This window comes from Paramisgurnus dabryanus, chromosome 5 (assembly GCF_030506205.2).
Source record: "Paramisgurnus dabryanus chromosome 5, PD_genome_1.1, whole genome shotgun sequence".
Lineage (NCBI taxonomy): Eukaryota > Metazoa > Chordata > Actinopteri > Cypriniformes > Cobitidae > Paramisgurnus > Paramisgurnus dabryanus.
The window spans coordinates 32684906-32701089 of record NC_133341.1 but is presented as its reverse complement, the minus strand read 5'-3'; the positions used below and the strand labels follow the sequence as shown (position 1 = coordinate 32701089).

Sequence of the window (16184 nt, the reverse complement as noted above, 5' to 3'; positions counted from 1 at the left end):
GCATATACTTAAGTATACTTCATTTAACTTGTACGTGTGCATTTGCAACAAATCCAGCAATGCGCGTACATTGCACATGACATGAACTATACGCGGACCCTCGCATATGCTTAGAAATTTAAAAATACCTAAAAGTCCGATAACATGGATGCTCCGGTGCTTGAGCACCCACCAAAAAGGCCGAGCACCCACGGAAAAACGGCAGATGTGCTCAATTAATTGTAATCAAAAATGCATTTGAAATTTGGGAGCCTCTATGATTGGTCGATCTCGCGAGATGTAAAATGCTTTGATGAATAAGCTGAAAAAGGGGCGGTTAACATTTCGCGTCTAAAACTGCACGGAAAACACGATCGTCGGTTGGTTCTTGTCACATGACCTGCGGTGCGCTTGCGGCATTCTGAAAAGTTGGGATGTTTTTACCTCGATCGGTGCGGATGCGCTTGATTAAAAATGAGCGCATTGCACCGCATGCTTGTCGCCACCGCGTCGCTTCCATTATGAGCGCATGTACCACATGCCTACATTTAAAATAACAAACTTGAGCGCACAAAAGACGCAAAATGTGAATCCCCAAAGGGGAATTTCACACTTTGTGTCGAAAACCACGCCTCTTTGATCCTTTTTCCGAAGTGCTTAGGCGCTCCCGTAGCCTCTGCCGTTGCTAAGCAACCTAAGCGCTGTGTGATGTTGTTGACAAGCACCCACAGACGGAAAAAGAAATCAGTGCCTATGTACTTAGGGCTTAAGGTAGCATGCACACAAAAGCGTTGTTTGGCATATGTTTTCAATTGTTTCCAATGGAAGCGCTACATTTTCTAAAAACGCCAGCGTGTTGTCCGCTCTGCGCCCCGCACAAGGTGTTTTTTCCACACTGAACGGCGAATGTTAAAAAATGTCACTTCTCAGTCTGCCATCCAATCACAGTGGAGGAGGGTCAGACAAATATCACAACAACCAACCACTGATAAAAAAATGAAGTATCATAGCAACCAAAGCGCTAAGCTGAAGAAAGCTTTCAAGGGCCTACAGTCGGTGTCTGCCTGCCATTTTCAGCCGTGTATAAACTCTTTGGTGTTAACGCTCCCTAATACCCATTTATGGAAACCAGATTACAAAAGTGAATAAAGCACAGACGTTCTGTCCATTTAAGCTGAAGATCTGAAAGCAGTGAAATGATTTATTGATTTATACGTTGCATGTATTTGTGTGTCTGTGTTGTGTAGACTCGGGCTGAAAATGAGGAGCTAAAGGAACGGCTCTGTGTGTTAAACGCTCAGCATAGTTCTGTTCTGGAGGAGAACCAGCGACTGCGTGCAAAGCTGGAGAACCTAGAGCAGGTCCTGAAGGTAACGTTCTCCAGAAGCAGCACTCGGGAACTACAGTACATTGCTTTCAAGATGTATAAACCGTCATTGGTGCGCTTTCTGTGTGTTTTGCATGCGATCGCAGCACATGCGAGAGGTCGCCGAGCGCAGACAGCAGCTGGAACTGGAACACGAGCAGGCACTGGCTATCCTCAAATTCAAACAGGATGAAATTAAACGACTACAGCGGGTCGGTATTGTAAAAAAATTCTCCAGCTTTAATGACACTATGTTGAGGAATATGCATTGCAAAAAATGATTTTCAAGAAAAAAATTCTTAGTATTTACTTGAAATTACACCTTTATTAAAAAATTAGCTTGGCTGTTGATTTTGTGATGCATGAGATCGCCCTCCGCTGTTCTGACTTAGCTTTTATTAACTGAATGACTCTTGTATCATATCTTTGTGTATTTTATAAGAGATGTTTCATTGCTTCACAGGCTCAGTTATTTGCCAAGCGTGAACATGAAGGTGTCGTGCAGATGTTGGAGGTGAGTTTCAAACCTCTTTGCTTTACATCTTGTTTTCGTCTCATCTTTGTGTTTTTCTAAATCATTTGAAGTTGGTCAAACTGTTTGTGAATTGTGTTTTGTTGTCGTGTGTATGGTGTCGTTTAACTGCATCGTCTCATTCTCAGGATCTGGTGCAGCTTGTATTGCACAGAGAGCTGGTACAGTACAAACTAGTGTGCACTTCCTGTCTGATGTGTTCTACTTCCTGTTTCTCTCTCAGAATGACATCACTGATGATTGCGTCTTCATCCTGCAGAGGGCTCTGTTGACCTATTTTCATATTTGAAGTCATAAGTACTTTAAAGGCATGGTTATTTTACAAACAAAATAGCTGTTTCTTTCAACACAAGAAGTGACAAAAGATGCCAGTAGGAATAAAAAAACATTCAAATAATTTGAATAAAATAAGCATTCAGTATTCAACTTTAGTCATTAAAAGTATACAGCAAGGCCTTAAAAATAGATAAAAGTAGTCTGCAACCTCTTAGTTTATTTTAAGATGCATTTGATCCGTTTGTGTTTTCCCTGGGGTTCAAACCCATGACCGTGGTGTTTCTCGCGTCATGCTCTACCAACGCTACATGAACATGTTTTTGATCACACAGCTCATATTCATGTTTGCTAATATAACATTTCAACATATTCTTATGAAGTGTAATGTTAGATATTTTTAATGTGTGGGATTTTGGATGCCATCTTCAGTGATGTTGTACTACAGGTCCTGGATTGCAGTGTTTAATAAACTAAACTAATATCTGCTCTGACTGCATTTGAAATGCATGATGTTTCTTCTCTCTCTCTCTCTCTCTCTCTCTCTGTGTCTTATAATCTGTGTTTTGTAAACTGCTAACCAGAATACACTGGACTGCATGCAGGTATCAGACCACACTTTCAGAAACCCTGTATGTACCCACCCGCAGTCATCTGTGTTTTAGGCCAAAGTTAGGGTTAGTTCATACTGGTAGATCCGGTCCCTGACATGTAAACTGTTTAATTAACCTTTAGTCTCTGGTTATTGTTATAATCTGCTGATATGACCCCAGTGTTCCAATATACAAATGCAGTGTAATGTCTAAAGTTTAAGGTGAGATATCTGAGGTGAGAGTTTTACAGGAAACTCGCTTTATTTTTAGAGCTGACAGCAGGGTAACAGATAAAGTTGCAGTCAAAAAGAGTGTGTTCATGTGTGCATGTGTGTGTGTTTGTGTCAGGAAACTGAACCACAAAGCTGGAAGTGAAAGTAAACTCTCTGTACTCTCACAAACTCAACAGCGTTTCTAAAGTTTTGGGTCTTTCACGTTTAGCACAAAGACCTTCACTCATTTTATTTACTTTCCTCACCTGCTTCCCACTTTTACTCACCAGTTTCCATTCTCCAATTTTCCATGTCTGTTTTGCTGCAAGATGCTTTTTTGCCAAAGCAAGTTACATGATGGTGCATATGTCATGTTATAGTCAAGTAAAAACTGGCTTGTGTTTCTTTAAAGGGTGTATTTTAATCATTATTTCACACCCATGAGTTTAACTCATCCTCCATCGTTTTAAATGATGTATCAAGTTGGGTTTATTTTGCTGTTGCATTAGATGCTTGGCACTTACATCTTTTCTCTAGTGGGGAAAAATAATCACATAGCACTGAAGATAAACCTAGAAAGAGTGGGATATATTCATGATTTCCTTCAGATACTTTTTTACTCTTGTAAGTTATAATGTGATAGAAGAGACACTAATTGGCTGACATTGTATTGTTTAGCTTCCTCACATGTTCATTGTACCATCACATGCTCAGATTGGCCAATTGCAACGTATGATTGCATTGGTATGCTAATAACATTCGTGTTCCTTCATCAGACAAATGTATATATTTTGCATATTCACTATTATGCATATGAAACATTCAATATATTTTCACTTTTGTATGTAGGCAAAAGTTCGGGATCTGGAGGACAAATGCCGACTTCAGACCCAACAGTTTGGACTTCTCTCACAGGAGCTGGATAAATTCCGGGTTCAGGCATCAAAGATCGACCTGTCAGGATCCGGCCTGCTGTCTGACTCCAGGCTGACTCAGCTGACCAATGGTCTGGACTTTCCTGGTGAGACCGGTTTGCCTAATAAAGGTTTTGTGTTTTTACCTTCAAATCAATGTTTGTAATATTATTACTCATTTTGGAGTTTGTTAGTTTGGTTTAGGACTCATTAGTGAAGGTTTTTTAGAAATTTCATGTTTTCCGTTGATCATTTTACTTGGAAGTTTGATGGGAAAGTTGTAAATGTGAAGGTGCTCCAGATAGCAAAATTTAGCTTTAACTCTTTTCCCGCCAGCGTTTTTGAAAAAAGTTGCCAGCCAGTGGCAGCATTTTTTATGATTTTCACAAAAGTTTAATCCCTTTCAAAAAACTTTTTTTATTAATATATAAACATGCAATATATCAAATGAAAGAACAGATCTTCTGCTTTAAAAAAGAAAGTTTCTTCCAATCTTCATTTGTTTTTGGATCAGTGGATGCTTCAGTGTTTTATAAGTTGGGTACGAGCACCACCTAGTGGATAATAGCGGAAATATGGATTGCCATAAAAACTGGTCAGGGAAGTTAATTGACAAGATAACTTGTCAAAGGCGGGGAAAGAGTTAATTATGCTATTTGGCCAAAATAAATGAGAAGAAGCTTTGTAAAATTAAAGTAAAAGCAATCACAGACTAGCCTGACGTTGTCATACTCAATTCTAGTCAGAATTTGAGTCTGATACCGCTCCATTGAGCTAAAATTATGAGGCGTGTCTCAATCGAAAAATGCCTCTGCACTCAATTGGATAGACCTACGACCAATCAGAGCAACGGAGTGTGTGACGTATGTTGAAATGTCATCTTTTGCAGCCTGACCGAACTGCTAGTAATTTTGCTACAATGATACTAACATCATTGTGATTATCCTATGTCTGAGTTAGCGAACGTACATCAACACCTACTATGTTTACACAATATTTCATTTATATCACAACATTAAGTATTTACTAGGTCATACAGTAAGACTATCTCTTACCATTTGTACGTTAGGTGAACTTCATCCACGACGATAGCTACCCATTACATTGGCTTGAAAAATATCGGAGCCTAGCTTGTCCCTCCACTTATTCAGCAGTCACGATTCCGGGCTTCCGAAAAGAAGCCGGCAACAACCGCTAATTATATCCATCTCGTCGTGCACGCCGAGTTGCATCGCCGTGATACCAATTTCAGTTGCTTCTTTAACTTTGTCCTCCATAAGTGCGAACAAATTTTGCCGAATCCCGTAGGAAGGACGGCGAAAACATAAACAAATGCCTTGATCGCGTTTCTCTGTTCCTCTTTTTAAACCAATGCTCTGTCGATATCTTTCAGAACAGACTCAATGTCAGATTCCATACATATGAATTCTCCAGCGGCAGCCATTTCGTTGTAAACAGATTCAACACACGCGCTCTTTGGTGACTTGGTTGATACGTTACTGTTGATCATCTGTCCATCATCGTATAAAGCCCGCCCTCACAATTTGGGAATCGCATAGTAGCTCCTCAACGGAAAAACCCCAGACCGATCTTCCCGTTTTTCAAAATGTGGTGGGCGGGGCTAAGATCGGCTGGCACCCAGGCTAATCACAGACATTTTATATGAACAGAATTAGATTTCTCAAAGGACACTAGAGTTACTTGAAAAACAGCAGGTTTCTATGGCCTCACGCACACTGCAAACTTTCAGGAGTGACAGTCACATTTAAATGCGGGACTAAATCCCCTAAATGATCAAATAAGACTCGCTCCTTAAAATGCAATGATTGACACATAGATGACCATAATCTGCCGTCTCATGTGCTTATTTACAGCCTTGACCAAAATAATATTACAGCGCTATGTTTTGCAATAAACCTCTGTCTTGGCGTTGTACGCATTTGTGAGGCTGCTCCACATCACGCTGTCTTGTAGTGTTGCCAGGTCCTCGTCTTTTGTTATACTTGCATAGCTTTTGGCTCACGAAGCGTGCCGGTCCCAATTTTTTGACCTTTGATGTAAAGCATTTGGATTAATTTTGGTTTATTATTAGATTTTTTTTGTTCGCTTTTTTCGTGCAAGACCTGGCAACACTCGTCAGCAAATGCTCGTGCCTCTGTCATTTTCTGCACTGCTCATACAGAATACTTTTTTCAGAAGAGAGAGCTTACATGTCCATGATGCACATTTAAATAGTTTATCAACAACTAGTTGTTCGGTTATGTAGTTTCTGTAAATGTGGTTGTCACTACCTGCATTTTGCTGGAGTTAATTCGATTGTAGTGTGCTTGTCCGTCGTGTAAATGACTGACGTGTGTGTACAGGACAGGATTAAGCATTAAAAGGTGAAGTGACAACCACATGTATATGGAGTGTGTAAGAGATTTCCACTATCAAAAGGATGTGTTTTCAGGACCCCAAAAGCCAAACTTTCCCAGTTTACAGTTGAAATTGTCATGTAAACGGCTCTTTTTGAGCCACTTTTCTGTGGTGGAGCTTCTTCAGTAGATTGTGTTTGCATTATATCCTCTTTTCCAGACACAAAAGCCTCATGGGAAGACATCACATTCTGGAGTTTTGAGGGTAATGAAGCCCTCTGTGATGCCACTGAGCCTGGTACTTTAACTCTCGGTTATCATTCCAGCCTATGTTCACAGTGTCACATACCGAACATGCATGAATGACGTAATGTCACCATGTAGTAAATGATAGACAGTTCAGAGGCGATCACACATTCAGTGGAACCACAATACAAGCTACTTTCTGATTTGCTAAATGGTCTTGTGTTGAAAGTGACAATTGTGACGTAAAGTTTTTATTATATGAATAATTGGTGGCGCATTGCATGTCACTCAGCTATGTGAGAAAATGGTTGGCTGTTTTATTTTGCAGATGTACAGCTTGGATATGTTTGGAATGGCACACTATTATACCTCCTGTACTGTTACTATAGTAAATACTGAATCACATGATTAAGTGACAAGAGGAATTAACAGTAGATGGGTTTCCATCCAAACGTCTAGTGAATCTTTTCAAAATTTGCCAAAAAGAAGAAAAAAAATGCGAATTGGGTGCGTTAAGTTGTTCAAAGCATTGATTGTGATACTGGTAACCAACAGTAAATAAAACAAGCCACGCTTAGAAAATAGAGGCAGGACAGCATTTAGTAACGATTGGGCAAGTTAGAGTTTTACTAGTAGTGCAGCTTGTAATTGCCAAACTGAATTCTGTGCACAGAAGAAGGAATGCAGCATTTTTGATGCAGGCACTAACAGCAAGGGCATTGTGATGACATTGAGCCCCGTATATGATAAAGCGGAAACAACTAGACGATCAGTCTCATGGGTTTGAATGTTTACTGTGACAGAATTTATTAAATGCATCTTTATCTCCCATTATTCGCATAAAAACACCTTAATTGAGCGTAAAATCTTTTATTTTATTCAAAAATTGGCGTTTCCATCACTCGTTTCTGATGCGATACTTCAAAATGTGCATAAAGTCAGGGGATGAAAACCCAGCTTGTAAGAAAGAAACTTTAATGATTTAACTTAATGATTATTGAGCTGAGGTAAAAACTGAAGATAACTGGATCTCTAAAACCAACAATAGAAAGGGCAGAAATGCTGCGATAGAGTTGTGTTTACTTCGACTTTATGCTGCACAGAAGTGAAATAAATGTTGGACAATCTAAGGTTGATGATTAAAGGCCATTCAGAGCCTGAGGTCATCATGGTTTCTTCTACTGTTTCAAACGGTGTTATTTTTGTACTGTACATCTAGTAAAGACCACGCTGGTAGCCCATTCCCAACATAGCCTTTTTTCTGCTTTATCATCATGTTTATGACAGGAAACTGATAGCATGCACTTTTTCATTTATGCTGCACGGTTTTTGCATTTTTATTAGCTTGTTTTTTTAATCCACTGTGCCATTTTTGGTCTTTTATCAGTCCCTGACACATCAATTATATATGTGTTGAATATAAAGCCTTTTGTAATAACTATAGACTAACTCACAGTTAAGCTGCGTGCACACCGCCAGCTACTACTTGCAATGGCAAAGCGAGGTCATCTTGTTTATTTTGATGAAAGCTCAGTGATCTTTAGCGACAGGAAATTGTCTGGCTATGCGATGAATTTGAAAAAAGTAAACTTTATGCAAATGAGGGATGACTTTTGGTAGTGACTCCCAATAGGAGTTACATCATCAGTCTTTCATCAGTTACTGAAAGGACAATTACTCATTTGTTTATAATTGTTACAACCAGAATTAGGATTGCCTACTGACTACCTCATTGAAAGAGACGGGTGACACACAAGGACAAAGTCAATGGCGGTGTGCACACAGCTTTACACCCTACAAGACACCCAACCAAAAATGATTTACTGTATGTATACATATATATATTTACTGTATTTATTATTTTTCTTTCAGTGTGACCGCAGTACTTTTATTTAAAAGGATTTTTTATATGTCAAGTCATAAAGATTAATTCAGTGCAATGCAGTGATATCATCGCGTGTCCTCCTGTGTTAGATGTGGCTGCAGTGCTGTGTTCGGGTTCGACTCCACACGCAGCAGAGCTGTCACGCCCCGAGCGCTCGCCGACCATCAAGCACAGAGAGCTTCCCACTGTCAGCGTCAAATCTGGCTCCACGTCCAGCCCGACACCACCCAAATCAGACACCCACCTCTCGCCCAAATCTGCTGGCTCTCGCCCCGCCAGTCCCCGAAAGGCCAGCCCAACACATGAGGTGACACAGCAGACTGTTTGTTATGTTTTGGGTGAAATGTTGGGATCATTTCTTAGCTGGTCAGTTTTAACAGCTTGAATAGCAGACTGGATCAGTTTTAGTTTCTGTAATCCGTTTATCGTCTTCCAGTTCTGCTCTGATTATTAAAATGAAGATTATTTTAAAGTTGCAACTGTTCCCGGGTCAGATTGCAGTAGTTACCCGGGGCGTGTGCTGCTGTTTAAGCTGATATGCAGTGAGATAATCCGATGCTGTGCTGGATTACGAAGGTTGTAGTAGTTGTAAGTGATTATCCATAAAAGGTTTTAGCCTGGAGCTATAAATACAGCCTGCATGACTCGATAACTTTTACTCACTGTAATATCACATCACTGTATTTACATGATGACTTATTGTTGTGTGGTCTTTAACCTTTTTATCGCATTCAGAAAATGATTTGGGTTATTGCTGATGTTTAGTTTATATGATTGTGTTGTGTTGTGTGTCAGGTGGACACTGCCAGTGAGGTTGAAGATTTGGATATTGATGTTTCTCCAGCGCTGTATTCAGTCAGTAAAGGAGCAGCTAAACTCCAGGTCTTCATCGCACGTTACAGGTAAACTTTAACTGATGTGACCTTCTCCAGATACATGCAAGGAGGCCTTTTTACCTTTGTGTAAATGAAATGATTTTGCTGAATGCGATAATATTTGGGTTTTTTGTTGTTCTGAACGCAGTTACAATCCGTATGAGGGTCCTAATGATAACCCTGAGGTCGAGCTGCCTCTCACAGCGGGTGAATACATCTATGTGTATGGAGACATGGACGATGACGGCTTTTATGAGGGTGAGTTTGTTGATCACTCAAAAGTGAAGCGTTTGTAAAACGCAAACATTAGTCACAGATGATTGTCATTGAGGATTCAGTTCAAATCAGAGTTGTTTAATTATCAGATTTAGCAACACAGAAATGTTTTTGTCTTTTGGCTCATAAGCGCTGAATTATCTTGAGTGTTCAGTCACTGCGGTGTTTAAACTGTGGCTGTCTCAAAACTTTGAGTTATCTCGTCAATTAAGAGAAAACGCTTCCCCGCCAATGACGAGTTTTTACGGCAATCCATATTTGCGCTGTTTTCCACTAGGTGGTGCTCTTACACAACTTATAAAACATCCACTGATTTAAAAACAGTGAAAAATCTGTGTCTGTTTTGATCATCGCTCTGAATCTGATCTCTAACAAAAGTCCTTTACAAAAATGCAATTATCTCAGCTTTTTGCTCAAAATTTTGTATTTTTGAAGAAACCTACCCATATTTGAGAGGTTTTAACTGAGAACAAATAAAGATAGGGTAAAGGTTTTTTGTTTAAAAGCAGATTGCCTGTTTGTTTTTTTTATATTGTATGTTTATATATTTGAAGAAGAATATTTTCTGGAAGGCATTAAACTTTTGTGAAAATTATAAAACATGCTGGCACTGGCTAGCAGCTTTTTTTTAAATGCTGACAGTGAAAGAGTTACTTCTTAAACTCTAGTTATTATTTTGCATGTATTTTTACTAGAGATACATCGTTGCAACATTTTTGTGCTAATTCCGATATTTAGAGACTTAGAATTACATCTAACAATACTGATAGATACCAATAGTTTTGGATTTTTATGATATTTATTCATACATCCCTGCATATTTTTGACCTTTATAAGCCTGTTACCCATAGCTAATTAATAGTTATATTAAAAAGTTATATTTATTTCAGAGAATTGTTTCTAAACATGTATTACTGAAACACATTAAAAAGACTGTGAACTATGTAGTACTGAATTGTGGTGTTACAGTTTTTTCACATTTCTATGTTCAGGATTTATTTGGGGGGCGGTTTGGTGGCTTGATGATGCACTGGAGCCTCTGAGCATGGCCCCGCCCCCTAACCCAAGCGCTAGCATTCATTTAGGTTGTAGTGGTATTTGATAGTTGAGAGAGACAGTGGCTTTTCCTTGAGTGTGCTGGTTTCAGTGCAGACAGCGGACACGCCTCCGCGGTTTAGAGATGAGAATTCTGCCTGTTTTTTGCAAATTTGTATAACTTACTTGGCAAGTTTTTTATCATTTAAATTTGTCTTGGTGGTTAAAGGAACAGTATGTAGGATTGTGGCCAAAACTGGTACTGCAATCACAAAACTTGTGGCCAATACACAAAATGACAACATAATATCAGTTGAGGGCTGCAACTCCACTTTTTAAATGACAATATCCTGGCTGGACCACTGTTGTCAATGACATAAGTATTTGAAATGAAAATGATTTCTTAATGTCTAGTGACATATCAGGGCCATTTTATGATTCAATTATATAAATTTCTTACATATTGTTCCTTTAATAACACATTTTCTGTGGTGTGACAAACTAAGAACTAGGGATGGGAATCGAGAACCGGTTCTACTTAAGAACCGGTTCCCAGTGAATCGATTCCATTGAACCGTAAGCATGCCTGCTTAACGATTCCGCTTATCGGTTCCGCTCGTTGCAAATGACGTCACACACACGCTGTGTTGTTTTGGTTTAGAACGCAGCAAACATTGCATAGAGGCAGAACGATCCAAAGTTTGGTTATATTTTGTGGTGGGCAGAGCGAGGCTTCGCGAAACACTGAAACAGTTGAATCAGTAACTTATATTTCACGCAAACATAAGACAATACGGTCGCGTTGCAGGACTGTCGCGTGTTTGATACACTATACACAACAACACCAGTGAGTCAAGCACCAGCGGAGCTAACGGGACGCCATCTGTTATTAATGCAGAAGGTAATGTGTTAATGTTAATGTGAGCGCCATTTCATTATGTAAACTTTTACTATACGGATAATATCCGGTGTCATTGTCCATCAAATTGCTGACGGCCAGAGTCTGGCTGGCTCTCACACTGGCTCAGAGAGATTGCAGAAAGTATCTTTCGTGGACCTCTAGCTACTCCGTTTACAGAGGCAGGGAGGAATAAAATGACCGAGGCGAGGATAAACACATTTCACCGAGCAGTAGAGGCGGACACTACTTAAGTATTTCTATTTAAAAGTACATTTTCAAGTATTTGTATTTTATCAGTGTTTTTGTATTTTTTTGAAAACATGCATTCCAAATATTATCATAATTGTAACTCCACTACATTTCATAATTTCAAGTTTTTGGTTTATATTTAATATTTAAGTACATTAAAAATCTAGTAATGTTTTTTACTTTTACTTAAGTAAAAAGTACTTTTACTCAAGAAAAGTAAAAGTACACAATTTTTATGTAATTATGTATTAAATCAATTTTAATATGCAATATAAATACACAGTATGATTCTATGCTTTAGAATGTAGTGAACATTTGTTAGTAAAGTAAAGTAATTTTTTTCCAAGACAACACTCTGATAAAGCACAGATGCTTGGAAAATGAAACTAAAATACTCAAGTAGTGTCCCCCTCTGCCGAGCAGTGACTAAGTTTGTGGTAAAGGGTTTGCATCCGTTTGCAACAGTAGATGCCTCTGCATTTCGGTAGGTTTATTTGCTGTATTTTGTCCAGCATCATGTCTTTAAAAGATAATAACAAATGCATGCATGACCAAAAGTTGCAGGTTTTATGTCAGTCTAGTTCTGTTTTATTAATTCCTAGTCCTATCACATTTACTGGTTGAGAAACACTGCCCTAGACTATAGGTCCCTGGACTTTACTTTAAGAAGTAGCTCACCTACTTTTAAGTTTGTTCATGAGGTTGCTAGACATAATGTGTGTATACTCTGTTCTGTGTCTTCTGAACAGATATTAAAGCGAGTTAATACAAACATACAAATTTGTACTTATTCCCTCACCCAATGAGAATCGATAAGAGAATCGATAAGGAATCGGATTGATAAGCAACATCGATAATGGAATCGGAATCGTTAAATTCTTATCAATTCCCATCCCTACTAAGAACACATATTTACTATCACTACACTTACTTGTGCCGTTTCATTTGGGTACTGTTCTCTATAGGGGAACTAATGGATGGGAGGAGAGGTCTCCTTCCCTCCAACTTTGTGGAGCGGGTATCAGACGACGACTTCATGAGCAGCCACCCTCATCAGACTGGCGATATATCCCATAATTCCTTTCAGGAAAGCAGCTTTCACAGTGGCAGCGAGAGACTACACCAACATCACTTACGCTTCGCTCACAGCGTTTCAGAGAGAACGGAGACCTCCACGGCGGCCTCGGCCGCTGGTGACAATGCCAAAGCGAAGCCCTCTGCCTCGTCCCCAGCCGCCCCCCTCACCAACGGTTTGGATTTAGATTTAGAGGAAGTCGGGGTGGATACCGTGCCTTACCCCCGCAGACTGACACTGATCAAGCAGCTGGCCAAGAGCATCATTGTCGGTTGGGAGGTTCCGGTGATACCGGCCGGCTGGGGTTCTGTCTACAGCTATAACGTCTATGTGGACCAGGAGTTGCGGATCAACGTGCCGTTTGGTACCCAAATGAAGGCCGTTCTGGAAAGGTTAGACTTGGCGCAGAAATCGTATCGGATTTCGGTACAGAGCTTAACAGAGCGTGGAAACTCGGACCGGCTGCGCTGCAGTATGCTCGTCGGACGGGACGTGTGCGTTGCTCCGACGCATTTGCGCGTCGAGCGCGTTACCGCTACCTCGGCCAACCTGACCTGGCTGCCTAGCAACAGTAACTATGTGCACATTGTGTCTTTGAACGGTGAAGAGTGTGAGTTGGTCAAAGCGGGATGTTATTCATTGTGCCTCAGTAATCTCACGCCCAATCTGCATTACCGTGTTAAAGTGGAGGCCAGGCCTCATCGCACAGCCTTGGAGCTGCCACCAGAATGCAGAGATCGCAAAACTGCAGAGACGTCCTTCACAACACTGACTGAAGGTGAGATGTAAACTGCTGCAACATGAAACAAGTTATTACATTGTGATGAGAGATTACAAAGAAAAACGCTTAGATCTCAGTGTTTTTGTTGTAAGTCCTATGGTTTGATTTTTAAATCTTTCGTGTTTAGGTCCTCCTGATGCTCCTCTGGATGTTCAACTGGAACACGGTCCATCTCCAGGAATTGCTCAGATCAGCTGGCTGCCCGTTACCATCGACGCTGCCGGGACATCCAACGGTGTCAGAGTCACTGGCTACAGTATCTATGCAGACAAGAAGAAGGTCTGTTTATTCTTAAAAAAAGAACAATTTGGACTTGGATTTTGAGTCTTACAAACTCTTTTTTTTTTCAGGTATTAGAGGTGTCATCACCCACAGCAGGCAGTGCTCTGATTGGTCCATCACAGATTCAGACGTTACAGGCAGCCCACGAGCTAACCGTACGAACCATGTCGGCGTTCGGTGAGTCTATGGATTCGTTGCCGGTGAACGTTCCTGCCAAACTGCCTGCTATTATGTCTGGTAGCTCACTGCCTCAGTGCCAGTCTGTGCCAGCGGACTCCAGTCTCCTTAACACCAGTGCCAACTCAGAGCCTGCTGTCTGTGCCACGTCTTTCTCTGCTGCCAAAATTCCTGCGATGCCAGAAGAATGCTCCACCGGTCCCGTCAGAGGAGTCTACATCAACACATCCACGGCGGCCGCTCGTGAGGTGACTCTGCCCACTGCAACATGTGTAGAAGCCTGGGCAAACCCAGCGTCAGTTGCCATGACAGCAGAGGATCCTCCATCACTATCTGCCTCTCATAATAACTCAGTGGTGAGTCTTATCGCGGTTGTTTCAGCTACTGCGTCTCTGTGTGTAGTTAATGTCTGTAATCTAATACACACTGTGTATTTATCAACAGGTGAAGGTGCCTGTGACCCTTACAACACCTCCGTCCCTGCCTGTGTCAATGGCTTTACCACCACCATGCACTCCTGTGGCTGTTCCACCACCTGTGCCCGTGCCCCTTGCTCCAGTGCAGGGCAGTAGTGCGCTAAACCCCATTAGAGAGAAAGACACCCCAGGTGCCCAGCGTCCTGTCGCTTCCCTTTCTGACTTCTTGGAGGAACCTTGTGCCAAACTTCACACGCCATTATCCAGTTCCACCCACTCCAATGTCGACATCCCCAGTAAAGACCCTCTCAACGTCTTGGATACACACCCACTGAGACCTCCCAATCAATCACCATTCGAGTCAGAGACCGAGGAGGAGGGTGAGAACAGCAGACTGGTGTCCATTGAGGAGTTCCTGCGGCCTGTACCACAACCTCGAATAAAGGTCTGTTTCTAAATCAGGTCTGAGGACAAGTTGTGGAGTAGTTCCAGATTTACATTTATGCATTTGGCAGGTGCTTTTATCCAAAGTTTCTGACAGATCCTACATAAATGCTGGAGGTGTTTTAAGAAATCATACTTTCTGTGTGTCCTAGACTCTGTCAGTAGTAAAATGATCAGAAAGCCTTTGTCCTTTCAGTCATTTTTGCGTTTGACATCAAATTTGCAGACGTCTGTGATTTTGTAGTTGAATGAATGAGAAGTCTAGCAGCACAGCTAACATCAATTACATGAGGTTATCTTTTTGTTATCAGGTGTATGCTGGAGGTCTCATGGATCCTCCACCAGACTATCATGGAGAGAGCAGTCGATCTGATCTGTCTGACATACTGGAGGAAGAGGAAGAAGATTTGTATTCTGAATCCCTCACAGATGTCCAAAACAGAGGTCCTACAGGCAGAGTACGTACAGTACACATGAGCTCAATTTTTGTTTTGGTTAGCACGCCAATAGTCCTACTGTATCTCACAGACTTTACAACATAATACATTTTAACAGGATGATGTATGACAAGTATAAAATAGTTTTCTTCTGTGTTAAGGGCTGTTTGTACTACAGACGATAATGATAACTATATAATATATACTTTTTAATATCGTTCTCAATTTAAGAAAACAATAGAGCTCACAGATACATTGGGATCACTTTCGGAGCGTTTTTTGTCCGTCTGATAAACAATGAACCATTGACTGCTAATTAAATCTATGTAAATTAAAAATGCTTGCATGAAATGAGAGGACCCTATGGAGAAGCTCATCGTTGAGGTCCGTAGCTAAAAGAACCACAGGTATCCAGCACCGATGGAGTGAAATTGGCTACGTAATGTTTTTATTCTACTACATTGACTACGCCAATAGGTAAGATGTTAGATCCAAAACTAGATGCACTGTTTATAGATATGCGAAGACGTCTGCTGGTTAAAGTCGCCCTAAAACGAAAGTAGAGTTTGTCTTATTTTCGCCTTGGTGATGTAAATCCAAGTAAAACAGCTTCTGAAATGAATAAAAGGTAGGGCTGGACTTGAATTCGCCAATCGAGAATTGATTGGATTGTTTAAAGTTGTGTCATGTTCATAGACTGTAAAGAAAGATGGACGTAGTGTCCGTGACGTCACCCATAGGTTTCTGAAGATCGTTTTTGAAGCCAATAGTAGGCGGTGCCTGCCGTCGCCATCTTGGCTGCACGTCACTGCGCATTCCTCGCGGGTATCTGAAAATGGGTAAAGAGGCGGGACGTGGGTGAAGCTGAGATGACTGGTT

At 40.8% G+C, this 16184-nt stretch overlaps 1 protein-coding gene across 1 annotated transcript in view; it reads left to right on the top strand.

Annotated features, from left to right (window-relative positions):
* Window positions 1-16184, top strand: part of tspoap1 (TSPO associated protein 1) — a 66704-nt gene that overhangs the window by 34549 nt on the left and 15971 nt on the right. Inside the window, exons 9-22 of the mRNA XM_065251117.2 lie at window positions 1227-1349; window positions 1453-1557; window positions 1809-1859; window positions 2006-2038; window positions 3805-3976; window positions 6447-6524; window positions 8447-8664; window positions 9153-9259; window positions 9381-9490; window positions 12659-13546; window positions 13677-13828; window positions 13900-14364; window positions 14453-14869; window positions 15180-15326. Coding sequence (XP_065107189.1) covers window positions 1227-1349; window positions 1453-1557; window positions 1809-1859; window positions 2006-2038; window positions 3805-3976; window positions 6447-6524; window positions 8447-8664; window positions 9153-9259; window positions 9381-9490; window positions 12659-13546; window positions 13677-13828; window positions 13900-14364; window positions 14453-14869; window positions 15180-15326 — 3066 coding nt within the window. The remainder of the gene's footprint in view (window positions 1-1226; window positions 1350-1452; window positions 1558-1808; window positions 1860-2005; window positions 2039-3804; window positions 3977-6446; window positions 6525-8446; window positions 8665-9152; window positions 9260-9380; window positions 9491-12658; window positions 13547-13676; window positions 13829-13899; window positions 14365-14452; window positions 14870-15179; window positions 15327-16184) is intronic.